The sequence below is a fragment of the Rhagoletis zephyria genome, unplaced genomic scaffold, assembly GCF_001687245.7.
Source record: "Rhagoletis zephyria isolate East Lansing unplaced genomic scaffold, Rhagoletis_zephyria_1.1 Rzeph_scaffold_00411, whole genome shotgun sequence".
Taxonomy (NCBI): Eukaryota; Metazoa; Arthropoda; class Insecta; order Diptera; family Tephritidae; genus Rhagoletis; species Rhagoletis zephyria.
The window spans coordinates 228,146-248,146 of NW_016157495.1; the positions used below are offsets into that span (position 1 = coordinate 228,146).

The 20,001-nt window shown below is 32.8% G+C and overlaps 1 protein-coding gene across 1 annotated transcript in view; it reads left to right on the plus strand.

Moving 5' to 3' along the window:
* The window catches only part of slo (calcium-activated potassium channel slo), a 179,927-nt gene extending 160,317 nt beyond the window's left edge, over positions 1 to 19,610 (plus strand). Inside the window, exons 17-25 of the mRNA XM_017611489.1 lie at positions 1,535 to 1,567; positions 3,344 to 3,500; positions 6,441 to 6,506; positions 14,092 to 14,269; positions 14,360 to 14,867; positions 15,503 to 15,639; positions 15,840 to 15,982; positions 16,046 to 16,265; positions 18,893 to 19,610. Coding sequence (XP_017466978.1) covers positions 1,535 to 1,567; positions 3,344 to 3,500; positions 6,441 to 6,506; positions 14,092 to 14,269; positions 14,360 to 14,867; positions 15,503 to 15,639; positions 15,840 to 15,982; positions 16,046 to 16,265; positions 18,893 to 19,030 — 1,580 coding nt within the window. The 3' untranslated portion in view covers positions 19,031 to 19,610. The remainder of the gene's footprint in view (positions 1 to 1,534; positions 1,568 to 3,343; positions 3,501 to 6,440; positions 6,507 to 14,091; positions 14,270 to 14,359; positions 14,868 to 15,502; positions 15,640 to 15,839; positions 15,983 to 16,045; positions 16,266 to 18,892) is intronic.
* The last annotated feature ends 391 nt before the right edge of the window (positions 19,611 to 20,001 follow it).

Consider the following 20,001-nt stretch of genomic DNA (forward strand, 5'->3'; position numbering starts at 1 on the left):
TTAACATTTAAACTTACAAACATACATATACACGTATAGTTCAAATAAATGGAACTTAAGTCGAAGAATCGACTTTTCAGGAATATTCAAGCAGATAATCTCTTGAACATTATTAATTTTTTTTTGCTAAACGATGTGTTTTTCTTGNGTATAGTTCAAATAAATGGAACTTAAGTCGAAGAATCGACTTTTCAGGAATATTCAAGCAGATAATCTCTTGAACATTATTAATTTTTTTTTGCTAAACGATGTGTTTTTCTTGTTTTTTTTTGTTATATTTAGTATGCGAACTACCCACAAAACAATTTTATTTCTATTTTTTTTAATATCCTATAAGTGCATATCACCTTAAATTTAAAAAAAATCAAATACCGTTAGTTACATACTATATGGATTTAAAGTATTTCTTACTGTTACCTGCTGTTTTTTAGTTACTGTAAGTTGTATCTGGTGTTATTTTATTATGTAAATCAGTTACTTTCATACTAAAATAATTACCTGTCTACTACGTTCACTCGTATGTGTCTATTTACTAATACAAAAAAAAAAACAAAAAAAATACGAATCATTAGTGGTCGGAATTTCTATTTTAGACGTGATACTTACTCGTTCAATCACAACTATATATTTGTAACTACATCATTCGTACTCGTGCCAGTATACCTATTCTATTATATTTGAAATAAACTAAGTAATTATCTTAAGTGAATTTCTGATTTTCTCTAAACCTAAACCTCTAAAATATGCTTGTTATTCGCTTTTTTACTAAAATATAACTTGTATACGTTGAAATTGCATTCATCTGTGTATGTACATACATATAAACTAAATAGTTACACTACTCAAATCGACTATTCATAAAACTGATTTTGTAAGATTTTTTTCTTTTTTTGTTAATATTTCCCAAATACTTGTAACGTTGCTTCTTTTGACATTTCACTACTTCTCTCTTCTATAACTGTAATCATACTTAATTCGAATCGCAATAGTTCAAAACTAGACTCGTTTGTGTCGCAATTTCTCTGCTATTTGAAAAGAAAAATAGTCTTTTAAAAGTACTATAAAATTTTTGTCAGTCCATAGACAAAGTGTAGTTGTAAAATGTATGTTGCTATTATTTTAAAAAACTACAACAAAAAACAACAACCCATCAGTGTTTACGGCCACACACGCTAACTTGCAAAACGAAAGAATCAAATATTTAATATTAGCACTTCGTAAAGCAACAAAAAAACAACTGCTATAGCGCTGTTGTAATCTAAGTACTTAGTTGCTATATTTAGTACAAAATTAGTACAGATGTCCTTAGCACAAGCTAATTTTTAATAACTTACATAAATATATACTGTCTATGTGTGTCGCACAAAGAAAACACTAAATTATATACACACACGCGTACAAAAATGTTTGAAAAATTTACCTTTCTTTTCGAACTAACTAAATAATAACCGCAAAAATAACAAATGCCTATTTTTCTAAAATATATATTTTTTTTCTGTATATATTTTTTATTGCTTGGGTGGTGATTAACTAGGTGACATGACACGCGATAGAGAGGATGTAAACCGTAAGTATTTGAAGGTTTTGTGTGTTGTTTAAGTGTTTTTTTCGAAAGGTCACCAGTGTATCTAACCAGTGACATTTTTTATTTAAAATATCTTTTGATTTCATATTCACTTGTATTTATTTTTTGTATGTATATAAGTAAATACCATGCCCGAGAGAAAAGCCTTACTTCCCTACTTGCCTTTGAAGTTTATTAAAATGTTTATTATCTTGTATTTGGCCACCGAACTTGGGGGTTGGTTTAAGAGGATTTGATTCCGCAACAATCCGTGCAATCTGCAGCCATTTGGCGACTTTAATGGGTAGCGCTTTTATTTCAGGCGGTAATGCGTCTGGGATAGAACCGTGCCCGTGAACCGTATTGTCTTTCAGCGCCCCAACGCAGGCAGGCTGATGTCACTGAGCAGCTGAGTTGTCGATAAAGACATCTTCGGGCAGGATCTCATTGAACATTTTACGCCAGCGGCTGCTGACCGGTTGCCACCGGGCTACGAAGGAATAAAGTATAAAGGAAAATCAGTCGGACTACTGTATGCTTCACTCTTTCTATAAACTCAGAGTTCAGTTCAGGGCATTTTGCCTAAAGGTGAAAAGGTGCCAAGTTCGTTTTTTTTTCAAAATTTAGTTATTGATGCTGAATGGCAGGTAATACGAAAGGACATCGATTTTTCGTCTCTCCTGAACAATTTAAAAAGATGGACTTTTTATTATATATGTGCACTTTCTAAAAGAACATAAAATCCGAAATGATACGTAACCTCGAAGATAGGCTATTTTATGTTTAAATGTTAAAAACAAGAAATCTTATAGAGCAATTCTTATTCAGCGACTCAAAATCTATGGGAAATTACTATGTACATAGTCTTATCCAATGAACAATTATCAATTAGGCTACATTATTTATCTCTCTCAAGAAACTGAAATCGATATTTTTTCTATATATATAAAACAATTATTTGATATGAATGATTCTCTTTAAATAATGAAACGTCTCCCATCTTTGCCTGCTATTTTCCTGCCTTTAATTTTATAACATATATTATTAATTGAAAAGTAAATATAAATTTTTATTTCTGAAATGTCACTGGTTTTTAAATCCATTACAAAAAGCTCACATAATAGGTCTAATAGCTATAACAATTAATATTGAAACAAGTAAGTTGCGAAAAAGCCTGAAACCCCTGCCCCAAGTAATAAATTTCGTATATTAAGTATAGTTGTACTTTAAGTCCGTGATTGCTTTTCCTTTTAGTAAAACAAAAACATCTACATACGTATAAACTATAACCTAATATAAAATCAAAACTAAGTGTTATTACTATATATGTAAACAAACAAAAAAATTTAAAGCGGCTAACCTTTTCAAACATACTTAGTATGTATGTATGTAACTATAACTAAATAAATAACTACATATCTGGGGTGTTTCGCAATGATCCAAATGTTTCGGTTGAATAAACTAAAAGTTCGTAAAGCAAGGGTTGTTTGCCCCAGAATTCGTAAATGGCCGCGGCTTTAGAAGATAGTTGACGAGAAGGAGCTTTCACTGTCTTGCCGGGTTAAAACGTTAAAATGTTAAAAAAAGCTCTACACGCCTTTTCAATAATAAAATAAGAGTCCTCTAGTTGAGTAACAAAGAAAACTATTTGGCTCATTTTGAAACACCCTATATAGTACATACTATAACCAAACAAATGTGCTTAATACGTTTAAATGTATATAAAAATGTAGTTTGCAAAAAAAAAATCAATATAAATTTTGCTTATATTTTTTTCAGTTATAAATCGCAATGGCCGCCGTACGAACGGCACTGGTAACGGTAGTACAGGGATGCATATGAACTCCATAGCAGCGAAACAAGTTAACAAAGTGAAGCCAACAATTAACCGACAACAGGTTGAAGGTCAGGTTATATCACCCTCACAGTACAATAGGTGAGTAATGAAAATAATGAAATGAAAGCAAAAAAGAAAAAAAAATTATTAGTTTGAAAAATTATACAAGCTGCGTACATAGGTACATATGTTGCAAGTATAATGCTTAAAACATATGCAAATAAAAAAAAAAACTCTAAATCCAACGTGCTGTATTTATTAAAGTTAAGGTTTTATATAAATGTAGATCATAAGCTTTTAAGCCTTCAGCCATTTCAAAGCTTGTTTTTACTATGGAAAATTTAAATAATGCCGAATTCCGACAGTTGAAGAAAAATCAACGTACGCAGGCTTAGGCACAGTGTGAGTTGGTGCCAATGTTGCATTATTCACATTTTCAACTGCAAATAACAGTTGTTTGGACAAGCTAACAATCTTTTTTTTTAATTACCTCCTAGCACAAACAATAGTTTTTTTCAAAAATTTTAGATTTGAGCGAATAAATTAAAACACATGTTTGGGTTTTTTTTTTGGAGGTTAACTTTAAAGAGAGAAAAAGGGCGATGGAGGTGCAGCATTCCTCTTTTTGGGAAAAATGTTATCAGCTACATTCTAATAACATTGTAGGAAAAATCTCAATTTTTAGAATGACACCAAAAACGCCTAAACATGTCAACTTAATGTTGGGTCGTAGATTATGGCTCTGTATACCGTTTTTCCCACGCCGGTAGTTTTCCCAAGATATTTTCATTTTCGTGAAAAAATTTTAAATTTTAATAAGAAAACTAATTAATAAAATAACAAGACTTTTATAATTTTTTATAATTTGTATTAAAGCCTATTCTTTTGAAAAAAAATCAAGCTACTATCGACAAGAATCGGTGGATAAATAAACCACTGTATTGACTTAGGTTTTCTGCTAATTTTCGGCATTTTTAATTGTATTCTAGCCAAGAGTGATAGAGATTGGCGTCATTGTGTTCATATTTTTGACGCTGACTGTACACATACAGTGACTTCAAAAAGCGATCATATGATGATTTTTTAAATATTAAACATTTAATTTTTTTTTAATATTGTTCATCCTTAATGCTTTTCGGACAAAAAGACTGTATATTACTAGGAAAAAATTCCGTTTCGCAATATCTTTATTTACAAGCATTTTTACAATACCGAATTTTTTTTAAATAGTTTTTCAATAACATAAAGGAAGAAAATTGATATGTTTAACAAAAGCCATATAAATCCAAATTTCTAACTTTGTGCAAAAATTGGAAAAATTCAATAAAATTGTAAAACGACAAATTTCTAGTTTGAAGCGTCTACAAAATAGCGTTGATTTTTTTTAAATACTTGCTGCCTGCGTCACACATTTTCTTCCATATAAAGTTGCAATTTGTTTGATACGGAAGGAATTATCAAAAAATGGTATAGGAAAAATGTTCACCAAAATAATTTTTTTTTTTTTTAGTTTTTAGAAAGTTTTGGGTGTGCAGTTTTATATATGTATTATTAAAGCTAACTAGTTGCTAAGTGCGTGCGTTGGTAGTTTATAATTTTTTTCACTAAAATTTCGAGCACATCTGTATGCGAAATGGGAAATAACAGCTTTCGGTTTGTTTGTCTCGTATTGTTTATATTCTTTTTATATATGTTATTTAAAAGCAACGCGAGCTCTTAGCCACTTGCAACTTGCACTTTATTGTACTAAGCCAAAATTATTGATTGGAACAGGAGAGTCGATTTTCTTTAAAATTGCAAATTTTTCTGCACTTTGCCCTAAAAAATTTAATACAAACAAATAAAAATTCAAAAATCGAGCTCATTTGGTCTCTTGCTAGTTTTATAGACTTTCATTAAAAATATATATATTTTATTGAGTAAAAATGAAGGCTCCAGTGAATTATAAACAGTAAATGCCATTTTTGAGCCACTTTGCAGCGGCCGCCGGTTCCTTTTCATATGGGAAAAAAGTGCTAGAACCATCCGCAAAATTTGTAAAACCAATACGAATTTTTAGCCGCTTCCAACTTGCCTTTTTATTGAGTATAACCGAAAAGTAACATAACCGAAATTTTATACAAATTTAAGTTAAAATGTTTCAAATTTTGATGAACATGTGTAAAATTTTTCCTAATTTTGTATTAAGTTTGAAACTTTCATTTACTACTTATATGTGGTTCTGGTTAAAGCATTTATAAAAAATTACAACAAATTTTTGCCAGAAAAACATTGTGAATATTCAGTAAAAATAGCCATGTGAACGCTTGTTTGTGTCACTGTATATACATACCACTTTCGGGTCGATTTACTTATGCTCTTGAAAAAAAAAAGTTGCTGCAGAAAGTTGAGGCATAGTGGAAACAAGCCTTAGAAAGCAAAAAAATATATTTAAAGAAATAGAGCTGTAGAAACAGTTTCAATAACTAGCGCAAGCTTCTAGTTACATACTTATTATGGAATTAAATGGATATGTATGCATATCAAAAATATTAGTTTAGCTGCTTTCCATGCGAGAGATTTTTGAATCAAATAACTGAATATTCTTTCTTTTTTCTAGTAACAGTTAGTTTTCTAGTTAAGTTAGTTTAATTTTAAACCTTGTAGGTGATTTCAGTCAGTGATTTTCTTCATATTTTGCGCTATTTTCTGCCAAATCATCGACAAGTTCATTTCACGCATTTTTTCGTCCAAATTCTAAAACAAAATTCATTTACAATTGGTTTTTTTTTTGTGTGTGTTTTAATTATAAATATTTAACAGCAAGCGTTTGTAAAATATGCAGCTTACTAATTGTATCTAATAAAAAAAAAAAATACCAAACAAATGTGTTATAAATATACTTACTTGCTCTTTGTCACTAAATCTGAAATATGTTTCTCTACTAATAATTATGCATATGTATATGTTTCTAAGCTATGTCAAATCCAAATAATATCAATAACAAAAACAACAAAAAATAACATGCAATGAAAATTCTTAATGAAAATTTTGTTTCAGGCCGCCAGAAAACGATGCTAACCCATATGCGGGCTATCAACTCGCTTACGAAGTTAAAAAGCTCATGTATGCGCCCATTCTAAACTAATACAAAAAAAAAAAATATTCTAATGCCTTAACTTAAAATTTCACACAATATGTAGTTGTTTGTCACTACTATTCTACTACTTTTCTACTCCTTTTATTACATACTTACGTATTTGCAACCATTTGAATAACTATCGTGTTTTGTATGTTGTTGTCTGCTTAAAACAAGCAATCATACATGTAAATTTTGTTACTACACATGTACATGCATACATAGTTTTTGTGATATATTTGAATGTATTTTGCTATACAATTTGATGTGAAGTATGTATGTAATTTCATCGACAATATTCGCATACATACATACATATGTAGATACTCGTACAATGTACAAATACTTGTATGTGCACGGTCACAATTCACATTTTGCAAGTTTTTTCATACACTTAAAATATTTTCAATGATAATTTTTGGCTGGGAAAAAGGCAATATTTACTATTACCATGTATGTTGTAAATGTTTGCCAGCGACGCAATATAATCATTGTTTTTTAATTTATGCATTTAAAAAAATCATATGGATATTTTATGATTTTTATTTTTTCGCTCCAATGTAATAATTGTATTGAGTTTTATTTTTTCACTTAATATGTAGTGTCGTATTGAAAAAACCCAAAATTGAATAGGAGGAATAAGTGTCAAAATGTTCAGGCCAGTTTCAGTTTATGCCGCCGTCTCCACGGCCTTTAAGGTTTTGTAAAAAAAAAAGAAAAATTTAAGTGGAAAAATAAAACCCAATAATAATTTTTACCTCTGAACGAAGAAAAGGAAAATCAACTTATGTATAATAATTTTTTTTTTTTGCAAAAAATAAAAATTATAAAATAATGATTAAAGCTGATTTAAGTTATTTCGCATATAATGATTACCATCCCTGATTTTTGCAATACCCTCTACGCATTTTTTTTTTGTTTTGAAACCTAACTAACTAACTCGTACATAAATACATACATCTGTACATACTTCCCCAGTCGGCATATTTAAGAGCCCCACCATACAAAACATGAGAAATAGGCAACAAACCGGCAACATAATTTCAAGGAATGAAAAAATTAGGAAGCGCCATGGCGAGTGAACCAATTGATTGCATTTTTAAATTATAATTAGGCATTCTAAAATAAATGATATATTAAAAATAATAAACTCGTTCCACATAACTCTTGCTCAAATATCACATGTTGCAATAATAAAGCGATAAGAAAACGACTCATTCAGGTAGTAAGAAAACGACTCGCCAAAACGAGCTGCCGTCGGCGGACGTTTTAGAGCGACTGTTAATAAGAAATCGATCTTTACAAGATCTTCGAATAGACTCTACTTTCAAAGGCAGATTAAAAGGTGTGTTTCCAAACTCCATTAAAGTCAAATCTAATAAAAAAACCGTAATAGGCGCGTCGGAGCGCGCCTGGTATCAAGTCGAATTTCTGCTGTGTCTTTTTGTGTAATTATAGTCGGCCGCTGTGGTGTAGTGGTAAGCAGTGCGCGCTTCCGCTCCGCAACGCCTGGGTTCAAGCCCTGGTCAAAGCAACATCGCAAAAAATATAGAAAAAAGGTTTTTTTCTTAACAGCGGTCGTCCCTCGGCAGGCAATGGCAAACCTCCGAGTGTATTTCTGCCATGAAAGACAGCTTCTCATAAAAACACAATCGCCGTTCGGAGTCGGCGTAAAACTGTAGGTCCCTCCGCTTTGTGTGAAAACAGCAAGGCGCACGCCACAAATCGGAGGAGAAGCTCGGCCAAACACTAACATATGTGTAAGCGCCAATCTATATTATATTTTGTGTAATTTTCCCCTTGCATGGAAAGCGATAGTAAAATCTTTCATTTATATTGTAGTCGACCATAACTTGGCAAGGCTTATCTACCGCATGTTCAATGGAAGAACTGGGTCTCCCTCTAGCCTAGAATGCGTATATATATCCCATAAGGGGCCGTTATCTCATCTTTTCTCTATATGGCCTCGTTAACAATGCCCTGGAGTAGCTGGAAAAGAAAGACTGTCGGATTATGGCCTAGTCTGACGAGATGGCACTCGTTGTCTAATTATGGAAAGATCGGCATCCTATTTCTCACACCAGGAGATACAATATAAAGTGTCTAAAGCCCAACTCCCCATATTGGTGACGTTCCACTCTTGGTCTCTGAAAAGTACAAGTATTAGGGCGTGATCCTGGAAACCAGACTATTCAACTACTGACAAGCGAGTAAAATATGACATCAGCTATAAAAACGGCATAAGGAAGGGGTGGGGCATTTCTTCAAAGGTAGTCTATTTTAGTTAAGAAGATAAATCGCATGCAAGAAGCGTACTCTATCACTATGCTTAGCGTTGTACCTGTGGAGAATGCCGGTAAGAGTGCCGCCTTCTGCTTCGCCGGAAACACTGGTTTATGTTAAAATCCGGCACTCGGCGACCTTATAAAGCTTCGACTTGATGCCAGGCGAAACGGGCAAGTGCGTAGCAGGCTGACTCCGATTGGATCCTTTTCTATACATATGCTTATCAGAGGTTAGCGGTAGAGTTACATTCCTTGAAATAGAGGTGGAGTAAACATATTCACGGATGGATCGGTATTGATGGCAGAGTTGAAGTTGGACTGCTAGAAACTCTGCGTTAATATCAAAAGAAGGCTTCCCGATTTCTGCAGCGTATTTCAAGCAGATATGGTAACTATAAAGGAAGCAGTCGACTGACTACGTACCAATTTAATAGATAAGATGTATACTCGGACAGCCAAGTGGCAACCAGAACTTTAGAAAAGCTTATGCTGCAATTTCTCACCTCTCCCTCGGTCAACTAGGATTACCGTCAAACCAAGCTGATTTTGGGTTCAGAGCGCAGTAAATTTGCAGCAAACTGCATGGCTGATGTATTGGCAAGTAGCAGAGAATTTCTTGTGGCAACCTGCGGGCTGTTTCTGCGCAGATAGGCTTTTAGTGTCCGTAAGCTTTGGTTGAAAACCGCGAAGTTCTTCTGTGTGGTAGTCGATCAAAAGCCCGCGTTCAAAAATGTTTCTTCAGCTGGCTAAAACCCAACTATCGGTTCTAAGAGCAAGTCTGGCTGTGCACTTCCAATAAGAACGCATGTTATATTCTTCGGAGCGGACTGGAAAATTTATTAAGTGGTAACACAATAAATAATAAAAGAATTTGCTTCGAAACATCAATAATAACTGCGTGAGGGCCCTTATATTACTTATTCTGCCGACTGGTTCATCTTCACAAAAATACATACAATAAATGTTACTGCCCATCTTCTTATCATTTGACACTATAACCGCCTAAGGGCGCTGTTACTCAGACGATTATATGATCTCTGGTCACCAACTGTTGTTGGTTTCACTGCACAATGAAAATTTTGTGTGAGAGAGAGAGAACTGAACTGCATGACCAGCAAACACCCGCTAAAGAAAGCAACAACAATTGGTGACCAGAGATCATATGATCGTCTGCGTTACGGTGCTCTAAGCGATTTTGTCCGAGTTCAATAAAGTAGTACACCAATAGTGTGCCAACTGACGCCAATTGGAAATGCCAAGTGAAGCCAAGTCCCTGCTCATAGCATACAAAGTTACCGACAGAGTTGGGCTAAATTTATTTAAATGGTGATTAACCAATAAATTAATAGGGATTTTCGTTAATAGTAAATAATATTTGATTTACGGGGCAATTCTGGCCACTGTCTTTCAGCTCACCACAGTCTTTCGAAGGCAGAAGTCTTTCTTAAGAAAATTTTCAATTCTGGCAACTATCTTGAAAGCTCTTTACTGTCTTTCGAAAGACTAATTGAAAGATCTGCTAACGTTAAAGAGTTCGCCTTTTAACAATAAGTTTTTTACAAATTAAATTTAGTTAAAAAAAAACATATATACATATTTTCCTTTTTAAAACAAAAAACTTATAAATAAAAGAAAATTAAATTAAAAAAGGAAGAAAATTGTCAAACCAGAAGGGAATAGAAGTTAAGAATTAAATTCTATTAACACTATTTATATTTAAAAAAGAAGGAAAAAACAATTAAGAAAATTTAAATGAAATAAAAAACATATTTTTCTTTTTAAAGCAATCAAATCCAAAAATTAAAAGAAATTCATTTAAAAAAATAGTGACAAATTAAATTAAAAAAAAAATAAATCATTTCTAAAAAGTACCTAAATGAAATTCGTTTTTATAAAAAACTAAATAAAATAAATTCCTTAAAATTAAATGAAATTAAAAACTACTATATAGAAAATTAAATTAAGAACAAAAATTAAAATTAAAATTAAACAAAGAAACGTAAGAGTTTATAAAAATTAAATTACATTAAAAAATATACATATGTGTATTTCCTTTTAAAAACAAAAAAATCACAAAAATTATTATAAAAATGTAGATTAAAAAAGAAAAAAACAATTGCCCTGCGCCAAGACTCGAACTCGGATATCTACTTATATTGGCACGCCTGTGCTTTGCCCACTCGGCTACTGCAATTATATGACTGTTGGACTTACGCGAGCTAAATGATATACAGGTGCTTTCTCTCAAAATAGCTTTCACCACGAGTCCTGAATGAGAAAGCTATTTTTTTTTTAAACTGTTGTGCTAGAATAACAAAAGTCTTTCGAACTATCTTGCCATCTGTATTCCATTTGTTTTACGAAAGACTTCTTAGCCAGAGTTGCCCGAGTTATTTCAAATAACAAATAAAAAAAAAATTTCAAATAAATAAATAACAAATAAATTAATCCAAATAACAATTCATTCGAATAAGGTCCAAGGTCTGCCTACAGACGTTGCTAAATACATATACTTCGAGCATGCTGGTCTTTTGGTTCCTCTACTTCAATTCACTATCACTTCGAACTCGACTCGCTTTGGTTTGCTTTCTCCACACATTCAGTAACTACATACATACATACGTGCTTGTTCACATTAACAAGCAGCGTTTTTAAATCATTATTATTGACATTCAATATTTAAAATGTGTTTTTTTTTACTCATAAATCTAATTTTAATTAATTTTGCGTTGCATTGCATAATTTGCCTTGAATTATTAAAATTGTTACATATGTGTCGTTGTAGTTGTTTTTTTATTTTTATAATTCTTGTCTTCCTTAATCTATGTATTTATGTATAGATATCAATTGAGTGTGGCATTTAAAATAAGCATCTAAACAATTTATATTAAATGTTTACCTGTATCTCTCTCTCTCTCTCTATGTATGTATATGTATCTGTACATGGCCATTAAACACTTTGATACTCATTTTGCACAATCTCAGCAACATTAAATGCATTTGATGTGCATTCTCATTACTCTGAATTACCACATAAATACACACTGATTACGTCATTCAGACATTAAAAATTTCGTATTGCGTACTGATCATAATAAACAGTTAAAAGTACAATGACATACACAGAAAATAGCATTTGTTAGATTGATAAGTAAAAACATTCAAAACCATCACTCAAAATACTAAACAATCTCTAAGGTTTTTTGCCTTTAAGATGTGTTAACCGAAAAACGTCAAATTAATATTTTATTTACCAAAAATGTATGTAGGTTCTAAAACCTTGCTATTCGTGTAGAAATAATTTCATAATTAAGGGACTTTTTTTCAAAAATTTATTTTTTATAAAGAAATAAAATAAAAATAATTTCGCTTCGCTGATATGGTGATTAGGACTCGATACTCGTTCTGCGATTGCCGCAAAGAAGTATACTGCTTTAACAGAGGATTCTCACCCTAATAATGATTTTGTTACACTAAACCACTAGCGTTCTCAGATGAAATTACAGAGACTTGTAAGTTCTACCTTTGGCATACCTGCCAGTCGATCTCTCGAGTTCAAAAGATATTTTAATGGAAAATTTGTTTTACTAATTTAAAGTCGCCTTTAACCCCATTGTTATTTGTACCATAAGCGTGCAGCTTAGACAGTCCTTGTATTGAGCTTCGCTTATTCTCAGAAATTGTATTTTTCTATACTTAGATAGATTGATATAGATTTTGGAATCTATTATATGTACATACATACATACATATGTAAGGCACAACTATAATGTGAGCAAAGCGGAAAACATTCACTTCACATGTAGATTGAACGGACGAAAAAATTCTCATTTTGATGCGCACAATTGACTTTTTTCAACATAAATACAGACATGCTATCTTCTTCATACATATTTACATACATAATATATATACGACTTTTAACTAAAATTTATATTTTGATATATTTTTGTGTATTTTTTAAACTAAATTAATATGTTTAGTCTCTCATTGGCTATATTTTCATATGCTTAATATTTTTAATTTTATTTTATTTGATTATAAATATTATATGGAGTAGGAATACGAATATAACCTTCAGTATCCATAACTTAGGGAATTTCCTCACATTTAAGCAATCTATAAATACATTTATCGATAATTAAATCGGCAATTATAAAAATAAATAAGACTTAAATTCTGGCGAAAAATATATCAGCGGTAAATTTAGCAATGTTTATGTATAGATATCGATCAATGCATTGGTTTGGATAGGCATGTCGACAAAGGTATCAATTAACATTTAAATACATATTTATATATAAATTTCTCTCGTAGGGAATTTCGATAACTTTTTAAAAATTAGTTTTTTCCTGAAATTTTAGCAAACAATAACAACATTATTAAATATATTTATTTGTAAATTTATCAATACTTATGTATGTATATTGATTAATACACATTGATTTCGATAGGCATGTCGACAAAGGTCTCAATAAATATTTAAATACTTATTAATATATAAACTTCTCCCGTAGGAATTTTCGATTAAGTGTTTTTTGATTAAATTTTTCCTGAAATTTTAACAATCGATAACAATTAAAAATAAATATATCGAGAACCAGATATCGATATGTATTACTTTCTCTTTATCGATAACGATGTTTGCGTTGTGACGTATACAAATTTTAACTCTATTTTAAATATTTTTGGAAATGGGAAATTACGTTAATTAATTTATGCACATTTTATTTGTAATTGTAATTGGATTTATATGCTCATTTTCAAGTTACAAAACAACTCAAACTCACATCTCAAATCCTCGCGCTAAGCACTCAGTCGTAACCAAACAATCGATAACATTTTCCCAGTGAAAACACGCATAAGCATTTCGAAACATCAACTCGTAGCATCCAATAGTTTTGTTTTGAAACATTAAAAAAAAAAACGTTTAAATTAAAAACAACTAATAATATTTACATACATACATACATACTTCGGAGTGAATTTTCTTGTTATGACTGAGCACAACTACTTATACAGCACAAATACTCATACATCAATACGTACGTTTGTCCGATCCTTTGATTCGTTTTATTCCATAAGTATTAATGTCAAAAAAAAAATAACTTCTTACTAATTTGTGGTTATTTGTAAGCATTCATTCATATGCATACATACATACCTAGCTATATATTTACTTACATTAGTATAGTAGTATTGCACTGCGGTTGGGTATTTGTTCGCGCTGTTTTTATCTATAATTAATTATCTTTATATCTCGACTTTTCTCATTTGCTGCGCTCAGGCCAACTAGCCGGAGTTCCGGCACTGGTACACAAAACCAAAATGGTGGCGTCACACTACCGGCCGGTATTGCGGATGATCAATCGAAGGATTTCGATTTTGAAAAGACCGAAATGAAGTACGATTCGACGGGTATGTTCCACTGGAGTCCGGCTAAGAATCTAGAAGACTGCATACTGGTGAGCGTAACAAATTGCATTTAATTGCGAAAAACTATAATTCAAATGTATGTATATTTTTTTTTATTTGCCACTTACTTTTGCCATCAGGATCGCAATCAAGCGGCAATGACCGTTCTAAATGGTCATGTTGTCGTATGCCTTTTTGCCGATCCAGATTCGCCGCTAATCGGATTGCGCAATTTGGTGATGCCACTGCGCGCCTCAAACTTTCACTATCACGAACTGAAGCATGTGGTGATAGTCGGTTCGGTGGACTACATCCGACGAGAATGGAAAATGTTACAGAATTTGCCAAAGATATCGGTGTTGAATGGTTCGCCGCTGAGTCGCGCCGATTTGCGTGCCGTTAACGTGAATCTGTGCGATATGTGTTGTATATTGTCGGCGAAAGTTCCTAGCAACGACGATCCGACGCTGGCCGATAAGGAGGCCATTCTCGCGTCGCTCAACATCAAGGCGATGACCTTTGACGATACGATCGGTGTACTGAGTCAACGTGGGCCCGAATTCGATAATCTGAGCGCGACCGCTGGCAGCCCCATTGTGCTGCAACGGCGCGGCTCCGTTTACGGCGCGAATGTGCCCATGATAACAGGTAAACTGCATCGCACTAAGTTGGCTGTGTTTGCGATTAAACGACCAAATCACGCGCGACACGTTCATCCAGCCGGTGACGGATGGCACAAAGTTGGCTGGCACACACATGGATGTCTTCTTTTTTTTTATTAGTTAATATTAGTTTGACGAATTTTTCTTATCACATTGATTTGTATGTTTGTTTGATTGTGTGATTTTTTCGTATGCACTCAAGCACTAGATTTGTAGGTATGTAGTTAGTTAGAAAAATATATACGAATTATAGTAGTGAGCGCTTTGCAATGATCCAGATTTTCTGCGAAAAAATCCAAAATAAAATACATTGCAAGGCATTCACGCGTCGTTTGTGAGCCAACTTTGTACCAATCATACGCCCGGTCATGAACGTATTAGTCGCNTATATACGAATTATAGTAGTGAGCGCTTTGCAATGATCCAGATTTTCTGCAAAAATCCAAAAATAAAATACATTGCAAGGCATTCACGCGTCGTTTGTGAGCCAACTTTGTACCAATCATACGCCCGGTCATGAACGTATTAGTCGCATTAGTCTGCTCACGCCATATTCTACAATTCGCTCGCCGCCTAGTTAAAGGTCAAAGCGTTAAACTTTGTTTTGGTTGTTGTTTCAAGAACTGGTCAACGATAGTAACGTGCAGTTTCTCGATCAAGACGATGATGATGATCCGGATACGGAACTATATCTGACGCAGCCGTTCGCCTGCGGTACCGCCTTCGCCGTTAGTGTTCTCGACTCGCTGATGTCGACGGTAATTTAAATTAAACTACATACCAGTAGCTTCCCTTACCTACTAACAAAAACAAATAAACAAACAGTTAAAAAATGAAACACCAGAAACACTATCTCTTTGGACCTCTTTTTGGGACTGCCTACAACTTTTGGGCTACAACTTGCATCCCACATACTAAATCAGTTTAATTTGCTCATTTATTTTTCGTTTTACTTTAGACGTACTTTAATCAAAACGCTTTAACGTTGATCCGCTCTCTAATCACCGGCGGCGCTACACCAGAGCTGGAGCTCATACTCGCCGAAGGTGCTGGTCTGCGTGGCGGCTATAGCACCGTGGATAGTCTTAGCAATCGTGACAGGTTGGAATTTTAGTGGATAATATTTTCTATTCATTTTTTGATCTATTTCGTTTGCATACTTAGATGTCGTGTTGGCCAAATATCTCTGTACGACGGACCATTGGCTCAATTCGGTGAATGCGGCAAATATGGTGATCTATTTGTGGCGGCGCTCAAGTCGTACGGCATGCTATGCATTGGCCTCTACCGATTTCGGGACACGAGTTCAAGTTGTGATGCGAGTAGCAAGCGCTATGTTATAACGAACCCACCCGATGATTTTTCACTACTGCCAACAGATCAGGTGAGCCTTAGTATAGTAAAATAGCAAGCTTTATGCGAAGTAGTATTGCAACTTTACAGAGTTTAAATTTTATCAGAGGTAAAGGTACAAGTAAAAACTTTGAAGTTTTCAAGGATTTTTCAGTACCAGTCAGAGATTTTTCAGACTATTCGTGTTTTACCATTCGAAAATTTTTCAAGATTTTTTACAAAGTTGCAAGATTTTTTTCGGAACACAAATTGTTCTATTTTTCGATATATTACGGCACTTTTTTAATTTTCTTGGAATTCTTTGGTGTTTTTCGAAATTTTTTTCGTTACTTTTCTGGGTACTTGATGTTTTGTATCGGTATTTTTTCGATTATTTTTTTCTTAGTATACATACTTCGGGTATTTTCGAAACTTTCCGGAATTTTTCGAATACTTCCCGTTCTATTTCTTCCGGACTTTTTCAAGATCTTTTTCGCGACATCTGATTGTTTTTTTTTTTTTGCTCGGAATAATATAAAGCAAACTCTTCGTACACAACAATAATCGGTTTACCTCGCTTAAAATAAAAAATTAAAAGAGTCAAAAATAAACTGTTTGTTATTCGTTGTAAAATGCATCCGATCTCTGACATTTTTTTTACAGAAGAAACATATAGTGTGTGATAGATATTTTAAGACCCTTCGGTTTTAAAGAGCCGAAATATTTTCAGTCTGAGTAGGATCAAATTTAAACCCGGTCATAACCATGCAATGCGCATTGATCAATAAGGATAAATACATATTTGTGTATATCGATAACGAATACGATATTACGATTTTCCGTATAATAAGTATTGATACCGATATCGGTTAATATATCTACAAAGATAGACAGACAGATGTTAATGAGCCTTTTATGCCTTAAACTCATCATAATATTTCTTCAAAGCCTGAGTGGATGTGCTCTGCCTTCGGCCATACTGCGCCTAAACTATTCTCACTCACTGTGTCTCTTCAACCAAATCCGAAAAGCAACGAAGATAACTGGACCATCTTTCTAGCATTTGCATTTAACTTCCAAATTTTCAACATCCTGAAAGAATACTTTTAATTTGTCTTTAGGAATGGTAAATTGGATTAGCTCTTCTCCTTACTCCTTTTTAATTGATATTTAAACCTATTGCAAGGAATACGTCAGGCGATCTGCTACCTAATTGGCCTGTATTTTTCTGCGGTTATACTCAGCAAGAGAGTTGAGATTTTCTATAAACTCTAAAACTAGAAAGAATTTAATCTCAATTGAAAAGAGGTGACCTTTAGTGCCGCCTAACGACTGTCCGTTGAAATTAGAATGCGTCATTATGGTATTTCGAATGTAAGTTAAATTTCGCTAACGGGCTAATGACGATAACGGTAGCTACCTGCCCCTATGCCTTCTGGGGGCATGGGGCATGTGTTATCGACATACATACATAACGATAATATCGGCAAAGCTTTCGTTAAATATGTACATTTCAATCAAATTTAACCGAAGAAAGACTGGGTGCATAGAGGTGCTCACTACCACCCGGCAGAGCCTAGGTTCAATCCATGGTCAGACCACTATGATAAGCAAAATGGCTTATACCTGGGGAACATAGCGGTTATGATCTTTACGATTTAACAATTTACAAATTTAATAATTATTTTGTGATTTCAATTTTTCGATCCAAAAAAAATAATTTGTTTTGAACGTTTATTTTTTCTCTAAAAAATAATCATTTCTTTGTGTTTCTTATTTTTTCGATAAAAAACAATCATAGTTTTTGGATTTATCTTTTTCGATAAAAAGTAATTGTTATTTTGTGATATTTATTTTTTGGATAAAAAATAATCGTTATTTTTGGGGTATTTCGAAGGCGACGTAAAATAGTACATTTCTTCCATTTGTGACACAATCAAGTCACTTACACTATGGACAACAAATGGAAGGTATTTTAAAGATCCCTATTTCAAAAATATTTTAAACAGTGTTGCCACATATTTTGAATCGCATTTAATTTAATTTTTTGTTTAGAAAAAAGTAAAATATTACTATTGAGAGAAGGTTCTTAAACAATGCTTTCCCTATATACAAAATTGTATTCCTTGTGATAGTAGTGTAAGGTTGCCACTTTCTTTCGATTCTGATGAAAGGTATTGTTGAGGACTTTGGTGAGAAAATATTTTCGATCAGGGTTGCCACCTAAATTTTTTAGTAAGAAATAGATAGATATCGAAATTCATTTTTTTTTTTCAAACATATTTTTTAAAGCTTTCCAAATGACCAGTCTTTGATATCCAAACCTTGAAAAGGTTGAAAAGTATATGCACACCGGGCAAAGCTCGGTCAACCTGGTAATATGCATTTACATGAGGCGATTTGTTGACGGGCGATAAGCCTGCCTCATGTAAATGCAGCTTAAGGTAAATAGGAGAAACTCTGCCAGGCACTTAGCAATAAAAAACCATTCTATAAGAATTTTTCACTAAGGAAGAAATATAAAACCGAAAGGGCAATCGATATCTATCTTAAATTTTTTACACATTTTAAGTAAAATTATACAACCTTAATGCTATGTCGTTAATATTTCTTTCTTACTTTCTCATTTTTGCTCCCAACAATTTATTCAAAACTTAATAATCTTTCTTTATATTTCAGGTTTTCGTATTAATGCAATTCGATCCGGGCTTAGAGTATAAACCGGCCGCTGTGCGTGCGCCAGCTGGCGGTCGTGCTGCCAACACACAAGGCTCCGGGGTCGGTGGGGGTGGTTCAAACAAGGATGATAACTCTTGATTGTTACTGTGTAGCGCCTTAACTGATGGTCCTTACTCGTACATTTGAACAATGGAGCAAACGATCGGGTACAAAATAGCGCATTTCTGGCAATTAATAATCGGCAAAATATGGCAAAAATTTCTAAAGGCAATGCAAAATGTATCAAACAAAAAGTATTAGATAACACAACGGAAAGTTCGTGTTCTAAGTAGTATCGCCAATGAAAACTGATTGTGAATTGGAAAAGAAAATTACCTATATGGAAAAAATAACAATTGTATGTAGTACTTGGCAGACCAAGTAAATGCGCTATTTTGTACGTTTATATTTGCACAGACATTCGCACAAGCAAACCTCAATGGTATTCTACATAACAAAATGAGGAATGAGACCAAACTACTTAAACAATTTTATATCGATTTAAAGCAAATGTCTTTGCAAATATAAAATAAAACTCCAATAAAAAAATATATACACAAAACTGATTCACTGGATCAGTAGAGTAAAATCCATCGTTCAAATGGTTTAAAGATTGCTTCCCACACCATTCCGTCAAACTCCTCTAACTTCTTGATAAATTTTTCTAAAATATATTTATAACCTGTATTTATTTTTATTAATTTAAATAAAAAAAATAACAAATTAAATTTTTTGCTTAAGTATATTATTTATTTAGTTAAACAAAAATTTATTTTAATTTTAAATTTATCTTTAAATATTTAGATATTTTTGCCATTTATTCTTGACTGCACTTGCATCCTCTCCCATATAGAAAGACCTACCTTGTAGCTTAACTTTTAAAGTTAAATCGTATAAATATTTACAATAAAATTTAGTTATGTATGAACTTTTCCAGAGAAAAAAAAAAGTTGATTGTAGCTGTGTAACCATAGCTTTTTAAGAAATTTTATGTTGTTATTATTTTATATATTACATATTTGTTGTTGTGCGGAATTACTTATAAGGACATACACATATATATATATATA